The sequence below is a fragment of the Peromyscus leucopus genome, chromosome 3 (genome assembly GCF_004664715.2).
Source record: "Peromyscus leucopus breed LL Stock chromosome 3, UCI_PerLeu_2.1, whole genome shotgun sequence".
Classification (NCBI taxonomy): domain Eukaryota; kingdom Metazoa; phylum Chordata; class Mammalia; order Rodentia; family Cricetidae; genus Peromyscus; species Peromyscus leucopus.
This window is the reverse complement of record NC_051065.1, coordinates 74,674,626-74,691,621: the sequence shown is the minus strand read 5'-3', so window position 1 is coordinate 74,691,621 and position 16,996 is coordinate 74,674,626. Positions and strand designations below refer to the sequence as shown.

Here is a 16,996-nt window from a genome sequence, read left to right as displayed (position 1 = left end):
GGCCACTGCTGAACAAGGTGCCTGAACAAGAGTCTGAGAGGTACCTGGTGGTGTTTGCTGATGGTCAGTTTTCCCATATCCAGTTAGAGACTAAAAGAGAAAAATAAAATTATCAGCGATTTAGAACCTTCATAACAATGAATGAATGGTACAGAATGTTGACTGTGGTGAGGGCCTGGCTAGAGAACATTGATCTCCTTTTGTTATTTTATAACTTGCTACTTTAGCACTGCAACTTTTTTTTTTTTTCATTCAGATATATTGGAGTAAAACACAATGTTCAAAACTATAGGAAGATGTGTCATCATAGTTTTAGAATTATTCCTTGATTCCTTTATTCTAATGAAGTCATCTTGTCCCCCGTAGGTTACGGTCTTTGGTCAAGCAGTTAGAGCGAGGGGAGGCCTCTGTGGTAGATCTTAAGAAGAACCTGGAATACGCAGCCACAGTACTTGAATCTGTATATATCGATGAAACAAGGTAAGTTAGTAAAGAGATTAAGAGAGCAATGTTAGATTTTCTGTCTAATAGTCCCCCAGCCCCAATGTCAGGTCTGGGGTGTGGTTCAGATCACTGATTCTGAAAGACCTTTGACCTATAGGAAAGAGCTAGAACAGTTGCTTTCTCAACTATGAAATGACCAACAGAACTTGCTGCATGGACGATAAAATGGTGTCAGAGCAGAAAAGGCAATCCTTAGAAGCCTGTCCAGGTTTCTCCCAGCTGTATAGTCCCACTGTGATGGTACTATGCTGTGACGTACTCATTAGGTCAGTCTAAAATGTGTGTTTGAATCCATCATCTCAGTCAGCAACTAATGTGATTCCCAGTATTCCTCCTTCAGCAAACATTTCCACTTGAATTGTACAAGTGCTAGAGCAATTGTAGGCACTGAAATCAATTTTGAAAGAAATAGAACTGCTTCCTTTTGGAAACTGTTGAAATGTCAACTGTGAAAGTCTCTAGTAAGACAGACTTCTCAGTATTTGTGATGTCTTGATTCACCAAACTCAAATCTGAAAGGATTTCACTACAGTCTATGGGTTGTTGGGCTTATTTTTTTTTCCAGAGCTGAGGACTGAACCCAGGGCCTTGAGCTTGCTAGGCAAGCGTTCTACCTCTGAGCTAAATCCCCAACCCAAGAGCTTATTTATTTTAATGATGCAATTCATTATTAATTTCAGGAATTTGATTCTACAGTTTTCTTTCCCTTTACCTAAATAAATATATCTAAACACATGACAACAATAAAAAGCATCTTTATATTGATGGGCACTTTTACTGCTTATTTTTAATAGGGTTTAGATAGATGACATTCAGTATTTTTGGTTCTATTATAACTACTTTTCTTCCTTTCTAGTGCTCTGCCCAAATAAGTTAGGCAAATCAGAAAAGCATATTCACAGATGGCTTAAGTCACTGGGCTCAAATGAAGAACTGTTCTGTTTGGGGAAGTGTCCTTAAATTTAGATAATGTTCCTATTATCTCCTGTTGAATTAAAGGGGCATCAGTTGGTATCCCTTAAAATCATTGCTTCAGAGCACTTGGTTGTTGGGATTTGTGCAATGTTTTCAGTCATTAGGCATTTCTCCCAATACTGTCACTGGTTGGGTCTTAGCTTTTTACACATTTTTATGCTTGTGTCTTTGGAGAGCAGGCTAGATCCAATTTAGTCAAAGGAGATATATCATTGTGAACTTTCACAGGCCTTGCCAAAACACTGCTCCCCTGACCCCATGTGTGTGTGTATCCCATTTTATATCATGTTTTTGTACCTGCGTTTCAGGTTGGGTAGAGAGGGGCAGCTGCTTCAGAGAATTCTAGATTGAGATTCAGCCTCTGGTTATGTGTTTTATTTTCAGGAGACTTCTGGATACAGAGGATGAACTTAGTGACATTCAGTCAGATGCTGTGCCTTCTGAGGTCCGAGATTGGCTGGCCTCCACCTTCACAAGACAGATGGGGATGATGCTTAGGAGAAGTGATGAGAAGCCCAGGTTCAAGAGCATCGTCCATGCAGTGCAAGCTGGGATATTTGTGGAGAGGTAAAGGTGAAATTCATTGTTACTCCAGGGCCAAACCAACAGGAGGAGCTCCAGGCCCCATGACTCTAAGCTTTCCTCTAGTGTAGTTTTGATACGTTATTATGAAAACTCACGTTTCTGAGTCGAAACAGGTATTTTCATCTTCATGACATCATTAGGACAAGCTTTTCCCTTTGCTCAGATCCTCATCTTGTAAAGATTTAGATCAAGTTCAGTCTTGTTTTTAAAGTCAGAAGTCATCTGACCCATGTTTTTCCAAATACATGGATAGCATCAGAATAGACCAGTAGTGCTTTGAGGTTGCTGAGCCAGGGAGGACAGTTTAAGAGCTGAGTTCCCTGTAACATAGTTTGCCAGCTTGTTGACACTGAGTCATTCCCTACAAGAAATAGAATCGTTTCTTCTATTATTCTCTACTATACAGTTATACATTTTGGAAATTTCATGGTAGTGATTTCAAAGTTTACCTGGGACATTTACTTGCTTCTTTTAGAAGTTCCAGAGAAAAAGCATTTCTGGTGGGTTGTCCATACAGATTCTTCTTCCTTCATCATTAAGTACAAGAATGTACCCTGCTTCTCATCCAGCAGCCAGTGCTGGCAGAACACATCATCCCTTTTAATAATTTAGTGTCCAATATGGGACACATAAGCTTAATTTAATTTTGTTTCCAGTGGCTCATGTGTGCTGTGGGATGTTCTGTATGCTATGAATGCGTTGCTCTGATTGGTTGATAAATAAAACACTGATTGGCCAGTAGCCAGGCAGGAAGTATAGGCAGGATAAGCAGACAAGAAGAATTCTGTGAAGAAGAAGGCTGAGTGAGGAGATGCCAGCCCGGGGAGCAGCATGTAATGGCACATAGGTAAAGCCATGGAACATGGGGCAACATATAGATTAACAGAAATGGGCTGAATTTAAGTGTAAGAGCTAGTCAATAGTTAGCCTGAGCTAATGGCTGAGCAGTTATAAATGATATTAAGCCTCTATTTGTTTATTAAGCAACAAGTACAATCTGGGCAGGACTGGAGAAAACACTTGCTACAAGTGTGTTTGAGGTTGCCTTGATCTCTTTTTAGTTCATCTCTAAGGGCACTAGAGTAACTTTGGAATTTAAAGTTCCTTGGGTCACCAGATGACCTGAGTACTCATCAATTGTTCATGTGTGTGCAGGTCTATGAAGTGGTAACAGTCAGTTGTAAGGTATCACATTTTGTTTTCTCCCCCATCTTTGCCAGAATGTACAGGAGAACATCAAACATGGTTGGGTTGAGCTATCCACCAGCTGTTATTGATGCATTAAAGGTAAGGTTATTGAAAAGGCTTATGGGGTACATGGAAATGAATGAAGAGTACAGTTAAATTTGTTCTCAGAAAACAATATTTCATTTCTGTACTTTGCTGTTATTCCTACCCTAATCTGTCGTTATTGTTTTCTTATCTGTTCTAGTAGCATTACTATATTCTCAATCTTTAACCTCCATGTGGATTTTGGTTTTGCAGTGATCGCCATGATGAGATTAATGTAGCAATAGCCACAAGAGACAGGTGCATTATAGCAAGTGTTTGAACTTAGGAAGAAATTTGTTGGTTGTAATTCTATCAATACTCAATTGCCTACTCCAAGTCCAATTTAGAAAATTAACAACAACAACAACAAAAAAAAAAAAACCCAGAAAATTTTAAGAAAAATAAAATCAGAGTTAATCAGGGATTAGAGTTGAGGCCTGGTCACAGTGTTCCCAGCACTTGGCATGTTCTCAGCAACATTTCATGGCATGATTGTTTACTCCAGAGCCCTTGTCCCCTTGAGACATCCTGAGGTTTTCCTAAGACCTGCACTGAGCCAGGTGTTCCGTGGGAAGTCATTCAAATACGGTTTTGTCTTAAGCACGCTGAACCCTGCATGGTAACTCCCAATCAAACATACTGAAAACTATGTAGATGACTTCAAAAGGCCCAACACAGAAATGTTCCTTGAGGCAGGGGGGAGTCAAATTCAGGGGTCTGTAGTGTTCCTGGTGTTCCTTGGTTGCCAGGTGGGGTTGGCTAAAGTCCAGTATCTTGTGCTGGTTGATATTATATGTGCTGTCTGCACTTAACACCCATCCCTTTGTACAGTGGCATTGTGGAATTCTGGCTTCTAGTATTGTCTTTCTCTGAAACATGCAACAAGTACAACCTGGTGATACTTTCAGAAGATAAATTACCCATTTGGGGGAGTGCTTCTTGAATAGCTTAATGTAAAAAGCACACCCCGTTGGACAGTTTTGATTATGTTCATGGATTTCCCTTTTGTTCAGAGACATTCACTGGCTGTATTTATAGGATTCACATTTCTCTTTTCACTGTCTACATTTTTTCCTCCTCCTCACATCTTAAGAGCAGGAAGGATACTGTGAGGAGCGACACGCCCCCATACTAATGGCTGACCCATCAGTGTAGTTTACAATGATGTTTCCCATCTCGCCAGCAGAACCACTTCATAAGACCTGTTTCCTAACAACACAATGAAATTGCCATTGATTTTCATAATTGAACTGAAACACTCAGTGTAAATCTTAGGAGCATTAGAAGCCTACTTAAACCTTTATTTCTGCCTTTGTCATACATACAAATACAACTGGGCTCACTGATACTGGGCTGTTTATGAGAGTGTATCTTCCAAATTAATGTCTCTTTTCTACAAATCGCTAAAAATCAAAAAGTGGAACAACACGTTATGTGAACGAAGTGTTATTTGGTGCTTCAGGAAAGGAAACCTCAAAAGTCCATGTGGCCTTCTGAGAGAAAGACACTTGGATTGGTCAGAGCAGGAACCAGCTACCTCCAAATGGCTGCCCTTCCCATGTCTGCCGATGTGTGTATTAAGGTCAAAGCTTTTGTCCTTGACCCAATTCCTGTTGATCGAGAAAGTTCAAGTCCTCTCGACACTGCAGTGTCTTTTCCAGATCTCCACACTTGCCTTTGATTGCCGGAGGACTGAAGTGGGTTGGACAGCACAGAGATGGGGTCGCTTTTCCTTTTTAGAACCTGTTGGGGAAAAGGTTATTTGCCCCCAGCTGCTGGCATTTATATGGAAACCACTACTGATTTCCTCTAGTACAGAAAAATTTCTCAGAGACAGAGAATTCAGTTCACTAAAATAACCATTGTGGCATGTCATGTTAACCTTTTCAGTTAATGTAAGAACGTGGCATAAAATGACATCTAAGTAAGAGAATAATTAACACTGCTCACTGTAGATTTTAAGGGAGTTGTGTGTCACTCTTGGTGCTTTCTCCGCTGGATACATATTACCTTCTAAGTTCATCTCATCTCTAGCCTTTGGGGTGGGGTTCTAAAGGTGCAGAAGTGATCTGTCCTTCAGAAGAGTAGTTGTCCTGTGCCTCAGGACCAGCCCCTTGGATGGTTTTAAAACGGGAGGAAATAAGCAGTTTCCAGCTTTCTTAGGCTGTGCTAAGTTGGATGTTCTCCACCTTTCAGGACTGGAATTATCCCTGAGCAGAATTTGATAAAAGAGAAATCATGTTTAAGGTGCTTCAATTGGGTGCTCATTAAAATGCAAATTCTAGGCTCAGGATCATTCAGAGGCCTACAGCATCCTTAGTATTTTCAGAGAGTCCCTAAGTGGCTTGGGAGAAGAATGAAGTTCAAGAATAACAGTTAAGATTTTCTTGAAATGAAGGCCCAGACAGAATACCCACTCTGATACTCATTTCCTGGAGCTGTTAGTGTCCTTCTCCTCAGGACTGTATCAGACAGTGACTGTGACTCATAGTGATCCAATTATAGAACTCAAGCAACACTCCAAGTTGTGGGTATATTTTGGTATCTATGTCCTGGGTCCTCACTGGGTACTTAGGGGATGAGGCCCGTGTCAGAGAAATACCCATGCTGTGATGAAGACACCAAATGCCTGTCAATTTAACTATGATTTAAACACATGTTTGTTTATTATGTCCACAAGTGCCTGGTGTTGCTGTGTCAAAAGAACACAAGATAATGTTTACATGTGTTCTGGAGCCAGTATTTGTGAACAAATAGGTACTTCATATAAGGTGTGTGTCCAGTTCAGTTTTTATATTTCCTTCCTTCACCAAAGTGTTAGAGCAATAGGAGAACTTTGTCACCAGATTTGTGGCTCCAGAGAGCATTTTTCCTGTTCTTGAAGTAAAGGTTTTCCCCTTTGGGTGCATCTTAGCCATGGATATTGAAGTGGCATTCCATTTTTATCTTCTATACCATACATGCTTCTGCACACTTTCAAATGATTTTACAGTGTCAACTCTAGCCTCAGAGGATATCATTATATAGTAGGTTAGTGGCTTGGAGAGCATTTAGAGATGTGCCCCAGCTGGTTTGAACCCAGAATGCTAGTTGATGGTCTTGAAGGAAGGAGCCCAAGAGGAGGCATTAGTGTGGAAGGCATAGGGGTCCTCATCCCACATGTGTCCCAAGCTTGTGCTTATAATAGGCCTTTGAGGAATTAGGTAACTATCCATTTTCTCATCTGTAAAATGTAACTAGTCATACCACCTAAGAATTGTTTGATAAATTACATATTTTTTACTACTCATGATGCCTGTCAATATTTCTGCTGGATAATAAAGTTCTTTGTTTTTGTTTTTGTTTTGTTTTAACAGTAAGTGTTCTTGTGCTACCACACTAGAAAGCTACCAAGAGTTCTTCAGTCTTGAGCCATATAGTCACAGGTGTGGGCTACCAGCAGACTCAAATGTGGATAGATTAGCAGTTGCACAGGTGATATGAACTAATAGTGCTTTCTCCCTGCCCTGTCCTGCAGGATGTGGACAAGTGGTCCTTTGACGTCTTTTCGCTCAATGAGGCCAGTGGAGATCATGCATTGAAATTCATTTTCTATGAATTACTCACGCGCTATGACCTGATCAGCCGTTTTAAGGTCAGTACCTCATTAAAAAGATAAACTGCAAAAAATTTTCTATCCTCACATGACTTCTATGTCAAGACCAAGGGAATCCTTTTAAGTAGATAGGAAACTGTTGTGGGCAACTGTGGCCATCATTCCAATGGGGCTATCTTCCTTGTGGAAGTCTTTGTTCTTTACATGCTGACTGGTAGATCTTTCTGGAAAGCAGACTAAAGAAGTGGTGTGGAGACCTGTCTTCTGAGAAGCACCGCCTGCAGTAGCTGAGTCTGCCCTAGGTGCTGCCCACCATTGGGCACTCCACCTCACGTCATCATGATTATGTGCCCTATTGACCTCTCTTTGCTGAGAGGTAGCAATGGAGACAGCATGAGCTTAGCAACTTCCATAAACTTTCCCCCACCCCATGCCACATTCAGACAACACTCCCACTTATCCATGACAGATCATTGGTGTTTCCCAGCCACCCATGCTTCAGATTAATTTCTTGCTTTTTTTTTTTTTTTTTTTTTTTTTTTTTTTTTTTTTTTTTTTTTTTTTTTTTTTTTGGTTTTTCGAGATAGGGTTTCTCTGTGTAGCTTTGCGCCTTTCCTGGAACTCGCTTTGCAGACCAGGCTGGCCTCGAACTCACAGAGATCCGCCTGCCTCTGCCTCCCGAGTGCTGGGATTAAAGGCATGCGCCACCACCGCCCGGCCTAATTTCTTGCTTTAAATAAAGAGAATATATTATGTTCAGGGTCAGTCCCTCAGCCACCAACCTGCACAGCCTTTTCAGATCAGGACGGGTCCTCAAGGGAACCTCTGTCCAGTTTATTTCCTCAGACTTCATTCATCAGATGAGTGTGATGTATCTCTGGAATGTTGTAGGTTGTTTTACATACAAATGTTGATGTCTCTGGACAGAGTAAGTCTTTGTCACTTTCTTAAGAGCTGTATTGAAGCACATGCTTTTTACATGACCACAAATCACTTATGGCAACGTCCTTTGTCCTTCGTTGTGCCTACATCAGAAACTGCAAGGAACCATGGGTACTGGAGACACTTTTCTTGGAACAAAAGTTGTGTGAACACCTTTACTTAGCTTCTCACTGGCTCATAGACTGCCAGAGCAGCCCCAAAACCTAAGCTCCCTTCATCTTAACTGTGAAAAATGATAAGCTCATCTATGCCCTCTGAAAGACATTTCCTTGCGTACCTATTGACTTTGATTTTACAAGAAAGGAACTTGCAAAGTAACCCTGGATGGCCTTGGACTAGCAGTAATCCTTCTTTCTCTTGCCTCCTGAATTCTACAACTAAAGAACATAATTAAAATTTCAAGAATCCACTAATGGTTAGAATTTAAGAGGCTTGCTGTGATTATTATAGTTGAATTTCCTTTTGAATCTGTTAGTCTCTAGGAACACACACCCTTTTCTTCACCCCCAGCCTTGGACTAGGGATTTTACCTCAACTGTATCAATAATCTCACAATTAGCATGATAAATATCTGGAAGGTCCTCTTTAATTGTATGTAACATTTGCAGATCTTTGCTATACAGGAGAGCAAGCTGTGTGTATTACACATATTTGAGCTGAAAAAGCAATCAGTTGAAAATGCTATCCCAATGGACTGGTGATTCTGAGAAAATGTGCACATCTTTATGACTTGAGAAAAATTAACATATACTGTGCAGCATACTTAACACGAGAAAGCATAAAGGACACAAAAAAACTTAAGTTAGAAAATGATGGTGATGTGACAGATGTAAGCGGCCACTGGTGTGACTTCCTCGAAGCCATGTTCTTTGAAAGGGGTCATTGTATGCATTAGAAATATGGGGGAACACAGTGTAGTAGTGTGTATGAGAAATGAACAGGATATGTCTTTTTACCCCGCAATGATCTATTATTAGTGACTTGCAGTTTGGAAAGTCTTCTTCTGCTGGTGAAATGTTACAAATCGTTAAAAATTTCATAAACTACAGTAATTCCCAGTGGAATTTGTAAGTTTCTCAATACGGTTTATGACATTGGTCCTGCGTAGCATCTCTTCCCTCTTGGGATTGGAGGAAAAGACTAAGAACAGATAAACTGCAAAGAAATACAGAATTTTAGTAGTCACCAATAACGAATGGGGTTGCCTATATGTACATCAAAAAACACTGGTTTACATTTTAAACAAAATGTCTTTGAGATGAATCTGTATAGTTTGGTTGCCTGATGTAGCTGGAAAGCTTCTCTCCAGGTTCCGCCAAGCCCAGCAGTCCTGTAGCCCACTTATAAAATAAATACACAGACTCTTATGTTACTTATAAACTGTATGGCCATGGCAGGCTTCTTGTTATTTACTTCTATCATAAATTAACCCATTTCTATTAATCTATACTTTGTCACGTGGCTTGTGGCTTACCAGTACCTTACATCTCGCTTGTCCTGGCGGCCATATTTGCCATACAGAACCTCCCACAGCAGCCTGAACTGAGGAATTTGTAAGACTGACTGTTCTTCAACCAGGGACTTGGTATTAAGATTTTCAATGTCTCTGACAGTTTCACCAGGGAATTTAATTAACTGTTAAACATTGTTGCTTTCTCATGTGATCCACAATGGCCCCCAAAATGAGCAAGGTGGGAACGTTAATGTTTCTCTTAAGATAAGTCTGTCCTTCAGTGAATGAAGCTTACTGTTCTCTTTCAGATCCCCATTTCTGCACTTGTCTCATTTGTGGAGGCCCTGGAAGTGGGGTACAGCAAGCACAAAAATCCTTACCATAACTTGATGCATGCTGCCGACGTCACACAGACTGTGCATTACCTCCTCTACAAGACGGGAGTAGCGGTAAGTAGAGGCAGAGGCTCTCGTTTGTGTTGGAGGGTGTTCCAGATGTGATGAGGAAGCATCCAGTGTGAATGAATACCTTGTGAACTCCCTATCTTCCAGCATCCCCCAATCCTTATGGAGAGGCTTGGGGTGTTCTGAAGTGTTCTCATAGTCATCATGGAGAGCCTTGGGGTTCTCTGGAGTGCTCCCCTGATCTATATGGAGAGTGCTCTGAAGTATCCCTCTGATAACTGTGGAGAGCTTTGGGGTTCTCTGAGATGTTCTTCTTCTTCTTCTTGGGCCCAATGAAATTGATAATGACCAATTAAAGAATATTACAAGAACTAAATATATATTGCCACATATAGAATGATTATCTTGACCCTTGGCAACAGTCAATTAACAATGACATTCACTTATTCTGAAATTATGTTCAGTAGATTCATCAACCATTCCTCCAACTCATATTTGGCTTAACCTGATAGGTCTTTTTTTCTGGTTATTCATATCTTACATATTTTTTTATAGCTAAGGGTTTCTATTCATTTGAAATATCATTATTATAGTTCTGCTTTTCAGTTCTTTAGATGGTTTTAGATGTCTTTTCTCTAATCCATTTGATTAACTAGCTTGTTCAAATTGATTGTGTCTTTGACTTTTAAATTTTTCATTGTTATTTATTTATTTGTTTGTTTGTTTATTGTGTATGGGTATGGAGAGAACACATTTAGATGACAGAGGACAATTTGTAGCAGTCAATTCTCTCCTTCTACCTTGTGGAGGCCATAGATTGAACTCAGATTTTCTGGTTTGTTATGAAGCACCTTGGTCAACTGAATCATTCCACAAGCCCCGTTGCCTTCTTTACTTCCATACAATCCATCAATTTTAATATTCATAGACAATGGTGGCAAAACAAAGTAAAACAAAAAACAAAAACAAATGAACAACCGAAATAGCTTTCATTGAGATATCCTTCAGAACACCTATAGAATTTTATTTTAACCTCTATTTGAATTTATTGTGTGCTGAATTTATCCCCATGTAGTATGAATCTTAAAAAGTCCTTATTAATAAGATCAAACCCGGACCAGGTATTGGGGTGAATTCTGGAAGATCAGAGAGACAGAACAAGCCACAGCTAACCTCAACTGGCCAACTTCTCAGCTGGTCTTGTTTCCTCAGACTGGATGCTTCTGTGTCCTCATCCCAATGGCTCTCAGCTGAACTGCTGCTTGAGAGCCTGAAGCTTAACCATTTAAAAGCTTAACCAGCCAAATGCTTCTAGTTTCTGGTCTTCATGCTTTATGTATCTTTCCTTTCTACCATCACTCCCTGGGATTAAAGGCTTGCTTTCTAGGATTAAAGGCGTGTGTCACCATGCTTGGCTGTTTGCAATGCAACCTTGAACTCACAGAGATCCAGAGGGATTTCTACCTCTGAAATGCTAGGATTAAAGGTGTGAGTGCCACCATTTTCTAGCTCTTGTATCTAGTGGCTGTTCTGTATCTGACCCCAGATAAGTTTATTAGGGGAACACAATACCACCGCATCCCCATGCCATATGTTTTGTTTCTGCAGTTTGCTCTGGGGTATCTCTTTCTTCTGTGATGGCCCCTCCTATGGCTTAGGAACAGTTTATTCCTTCTCCATGAGGCTCATCTTAGTGTGGCATGGGTTATTCTGAGCATGAACACTGTATTTTTGGCTCATATCTTGTTGACCTGGATATATTCAGTAACTAGGGAATCTGCATCTAAACCTGGAAGCTCAAATGTGCTCTCTGCTCTTTTAAGCACATGCAACAAAAATTGAGCACTGCTTTTGGGTCAGTGACCACAAGTCCAGCCCCACTGTGTGGACTTGAGCACAGGTGCTGATTCCACCAGTATGTGATGCTTGAACTATGAACTGACAAGGAGTATTTTCCTATGAATCTCATGGAATGCAATATGCAGTTTTAAAAGTTCGAAATACTGAGAAAGTTTGGAAATATTAGAATCAGTTCTTAGAAAAACTAAGCAAACCAATCATGGAAATGGCATGCACAGCTCCTTCAGAATGACATCTTTCAGATGCCGGTAGCATTTTGGATATGCACACGCTTGATGGCCTAGGAAGATTCAGGCATGTTTTTAAAGTGAAAACAAAGATTTGATCTCTTGGCTTGTATGATTTTCTGGGTTAAGAGAGTGGCAATCCATTTTCACAGGTCCCTCCAGGCCACTTACAGGAAGAGCGAGACAGAAATTGTTTGGGCATGGCAAATCAGCCACAACCCAGCATGTAGTTTCTTGTCTTTTTTGCTGACTGGCTCAGTCTAGTAGCTCACTGAATTAAATTTAGCATACAGTGGGAAGAGTAAGCCTTGAAGCGAGATATACTACATATAAATCCCTCCTTAATTACTTAATAGATATTGTAGCCTGTGATAAAACATTGAGTTTCTATGCCCAGATTTCCTCTGGTCTGAAATGTAAGAAAAATTTTATCTAAAGGATGGCCAGGAATAAAATATCAAAAATATTGACTATTCTCTTTCCTTCAAATTAGAAAAAATTATTACTAGATTATTGTAGAATTTCTCCCAAATCTATGATCATGTTTTAGTTTTAGTTTAAAAGGCTCATTTTGGAAAAATACTATATAAGAAGCCATTTCAAAATTATAGAAATATTACAGAGAGGACTCATTTTATGAGATTGAAGAGTTTCTATAAAAAAACTGAGACCAGAAGCCATACTAAATAATAATTTCCATGAAAACATGGAGTAAAACAGAATTGTCCACACCAAAACAGACCCATGAAGACCTAGATTGATGCAGAAGTGTCTGCTAAGACAGACTCATGAAGACATGGACTGACACACTAAGATAACTATTGAACATTTTTCTACAGACCCATGGAATGCAATATGCTATTTTAAAAGAATAAAATGCTGAGGAAAATTTGCAAGAGCTTTTCATGCACTGGAAATGAATACATATGATGTAAAAAGTACATTCTCAGCAGTTAAAAAATGTATGGTTATCTAGAAGCAACTTCAAAACTGTAAACAGGAAACTATAAAACTCAAAGGACTCAAAACCAATGTTTCAATGAGTGGAGTGCTGTGTTTTAAATGGGAAACTCTTAGGTTGTATGGATGGAAATTTTTCTCAAAACAATAAATACTAATTCAGTTCCAAAAAATTTAATGTATAACTTGATAAGTCTGAAAGCTGTAACTAGAGTTTTCCTGCCTTGCCCACAGTCAGGACAAATCTTTGTCACCCGCCAGTCCCACAGCTGCTCTGACCCAACCAAGTAAACACAGAGACTTATATTGCTTACAAACTGTATGGCCGTGGCAGGCTTCTTGCTAACTGTTCTTATAGCTTAAATTAATCCATTTCCATAAATCTATACCCTGCCACGTGGCTCGTGGCTTACCGGCGTCTTCACATGCTGCTGGTCATGGTGGTGGTGGCTGGCAGTGACTCCTTCTGCCTTCCTGTTCTTTCTTTTCTCTTCTCTGTTAGTCCTGCCTATACTTCCTGCCTAGCCACTGGCCAATCAGTGTTTTATTTATTGACCAATCAGAGTAATTTGACATACAGACCATCCCACAGCAGGAAGCCATACAAAATGTATGTTTTTCTGTGTTAGAAAAGGTAGATTTGGAAAGGAAAAGTATGTAGCAAGAAGGTAGTTCTTATCTGACTAATGCTAAACTATTGACAAAGCTATAGAAACAGATACGGTGATGAAAACGACAAATACATCAATGGAGTTTCAGTTCAAACCATATACTCAGAGGTTTATTGAGCACTGATTATGTATGAGCTGGGTGCTTTGTTAAACTACTCCATGGTGATGGAACGAGGTGGTAAGGACTTAGAGAAGCAATGGGATAATAAAGGCAGAGCTCATACAAATAGGACTGGTGTCCTTAAGAAGGAGACCAGGACTCCCCTCCTCTTCCTTCCTGGCCCTTTGCACTTCCACTAAGTGTAAGCATACAGCTTGTCTCACTTCATGATGTGTTACCACCTTCAAAACAACTGTCAATCAGTCATGGACTGGAACATTCATGAGTCCAAATCAGTTTTTCTCTTTATAATATGATTTATCTCACATACTTGTCATAGTACATGTCTTAGTTAAGGTTTTCACTTGCTGTGTGTGGAGAGACACCATGACTACGGCAACTCTTATAAAGGAAGACATTTAATTGGGTGGTTTACAGTTCAGAGGTTCAGTCCATTGTCACTATGATGGGGAGCATGAACCTGGGTCCTCATGCTGGGAATTAACCTGGGTCCTCATCCTGGGAATTAACCTGGGTCCTCATGCTGGGCACTGAACGTGGGTGCTCATGCCTGGCACTGAACCTAGGTCCTCTACAAAAGCGGAAAGTAATCTTAAACAGTGAACCAATCTCTTTAGTCTCCCAGGTCTGACTCCACTGACCATGCATTTAGGTGTTTGGCCATAATTCTGCAATATCTTTGGTGAAAAAGAACTCCTTGTACCTGGGAATCCTCAGGGGTGTATACTTGATGGTAATGTAGAGCAGATTAAAGCAGAGGTAGACTAGTGCTCTGAGCTCTGGTCAACATATTATTAGTACCTATTGCGTGTAGTATCCTGTGCAATATAAACATGAATCTAACAGCTTCATCAGTTCTAAAGGAAAATGCTGAAGCATTTATGCTAATGCAGGTCATCACTAGCATCAATGGTCTAGCAGCCAATGATGTATCGTGCTCAGTTATTTGCAGTGTGTGCATGTATGCACAAGTTTATGTGCAGGTACATGTATATGTATGATGAGCATGAGGAGGACAGAAGACAACCTCAGGTGTCCTTCATCGGGCCCCTCTACCTTGTCTTTGAGAGGGACTCTCTTACTGGCTGAGAGCTTGCCAATTAGGCTAAACTGGCTGGTCAGTGCACCCCAGGGACCTGCACATTTCCATCTCTCTAGCCCTGGGATTACAGCTACCACACCTGGCTTTTCATATGGATGCTGGCAATGGAACTCAGTTCTTTGTGTTTGTGTGACAAACACTTGTTCTATTCAGCCATCTTCCCATGGCCCACCCCTTCTTTGTGTGTGTGTGTGTGTGTGTGTGTGTGTGCATACATTTATCTTTTTGTGGTGATTTCTGAAGGACAATAATGTAGAAGTAGAAACTGCTGTTCACACAGCAAAGTCACAGCTTACTTAAGAGTAATGTATCCTGTAGCAGTGAACAATGACCCGTATCCATTTCCTTCAGATTTCCTCTGTTGTGTACGCTTACCCTCACCCACCCACACACCCAAGTGCACAGCTTGCTTTTCTGAGCCACAGATGTCACAGTCCGAAATACACCACCTTCAGGTGTCAAAGCCGCTCTGTCAGTGAATGAGCTGTGACACACCAATTTGGAAGACAGGAAAACACAGTCAAATAATCCTAGAACAAAATGCCTGTGTAGCTTAAATTTCTGGTTATATTTTGACATAAAACCTCAACATTCACAGTAATTAAGTTGAAAAATGCAAGGAAATTTGAGCCACATTAAAGTATGAATCCTAGCTTTCCTCACAATGGCTTCTTATGCCTTCTCCATCTTTACTTTTACCAAGGATGCCATCTGATACCACCTGGGAAGTATTTGGTTACTGGCTCAGTGTTTGGATTCCAAATGTAATCTGTTGTTCTCTTGACTATAACTTCTTTTTATCCACACCTACAGTACATCCAGTTCTAAGTCCAATGGCTTCTACCTCCATGGTATTTACACGTGCTGAAGAACTTTTCATCCCTCCTCTTTATTCAGACAAATGTTCTTCCTGGAGTGCTGGGCTGGCTCTGATCCTCTCTGGGATGTAAACACCTCTGCCTGTTGAGACAGTTTACATTCCTCACTCACTCTGGCTTTTAATGTCTGATGTTTGAAGCCTCAGTCTGCCCTAATTCCTGCTTTAGTTCAGGGGCACATTTCGTTACTCAAGATGGACAGTGCTTTTGAAAAATGCCCTCCTCCACTCCATGCTCTCCCAGTCACCATCACCAAGGCTTGTTTTGATTGCCTATTCTCTGTGAAATTGTTTCAGGCTCCCCCTTTCTTTCCCCAGATATCCTTTTTTTGCCTTTCTTATCCCTAAGCCAGTATGCACACTGATCATCACAAGGCTTGGGTTTTAAAATGAGCTTCAAAGGAAAAGTTTAGATTTTGCTGTATACCTGTTTGATCCTTTGCTGTTTAAGTTTTTTAGAAGGTAAGTGATAACTAAGAATAGCAGTTAGTGTGTTTGGGCAAGAAGGAAGTGTGCCTGTTATTTGTAATGTAGGAATTCTTCCTTTGCAGGCTTTCTGATGCTTAAACTACTGATGTTTTATGACTTGGATTTGTTTAGGCTCTATGCTGACTCCCATCTACTCTCTTATTTTAAAACATGGCATTGACTTTATGTAGGACTAGAACAAGACTTGTATACAGGGAATGGTTCAAAAGCATATTAGCGATAATATGATATTAGGGAAGAAAATACACCAATATAGCCAGATGTAGAGTTGCAAGCCTGTAATTCTAGCACCCAGGAGGCTAAGAAAAAAGGATTTCTGTGATTTCACAGCCAGACTGGACCACATACAGAGTTTTGAATGGTGTGGTCTATGAGACCTTTTATCAAAAAAAAAAAAAAAAAAAAAAAAAAAAAAGAAAAAAGGAAAATATATATATATTTATATATATGGACAATATCGAGAAGAGATCTCATATAATGTTATTCATTCATAAGTTTACACAAAATTAAATGAATACAGAATATAAACAAAGGAAATTTAACCTACAGATGAGAGGTGAGAATTCTGGAAACATATTGATTGTATGGCTTGTCCTGTGAACAACTGTGTGACTTTGGATGGAGCCTGAGATTCCTCTGGTCTCATTTTCTCAGTTTTTAATGTGGGGATAACAACTGCACAGGGAGCTGGGAGAATTAAGGAGAAGTGTTGGTAGATGGATATAATCAAAATATAGTGTATAAATGCCTGAAACTTTCAAAGAATAAAAACAGTATTTTTTAAAAGTGCCCAAGACAGGTTCTGCTGCACCTTGAGCCTTCCTATGTGAGGAGGTGACTGAGCTCTTGCCATCCTTGGAAAGACAGCCTCAGTTTTCCCGCAATCTTTCCTCATTTATAGTGTAGTTATTACATTTACTTATTACTCACTTGGAGTAGGGCATGTGCTGCTGCCGCTG

General features: G+C 40.1%; 1 protein-coding gene across 5 annotated transcripts in view; it reads left to right on the top strand.

The window, feature by feature from the left end:
- Window positions 1-16,996, top strand: part of Pde1c (phosphodiesterase 1C) — a 413,422-nt gene that overhangs the window by 295,153 nt on the left and 101,273 nt on the right. For all 5 annotated transcript variants that reach the window (XM_028864090.2, XM_028864093.2, XM_028864092.2 and 2 more), the window contains 5 exons: window positions 367-480; window positions 1,864-2,046; window positions 3,285-3,351; window positions 6,854-6,970; window positions 9,635-9,775. In XM_028864090.2, the coding sequence (XP_028719923.1) occupies window positions 367-480; window positions 1,864-2,046; window positions 3,285-3,351; window positions 6,854-6,970; window positions 9,635-9,775 (622 nt within the window). The remainder of the gene's footprint in view (window positions 1-366; window positions 481-1,863; window positions 2,047-3,284; window positions 3,352-6,853; window positions 6,971-9,634; window positions 9,776-16,996) is intronic.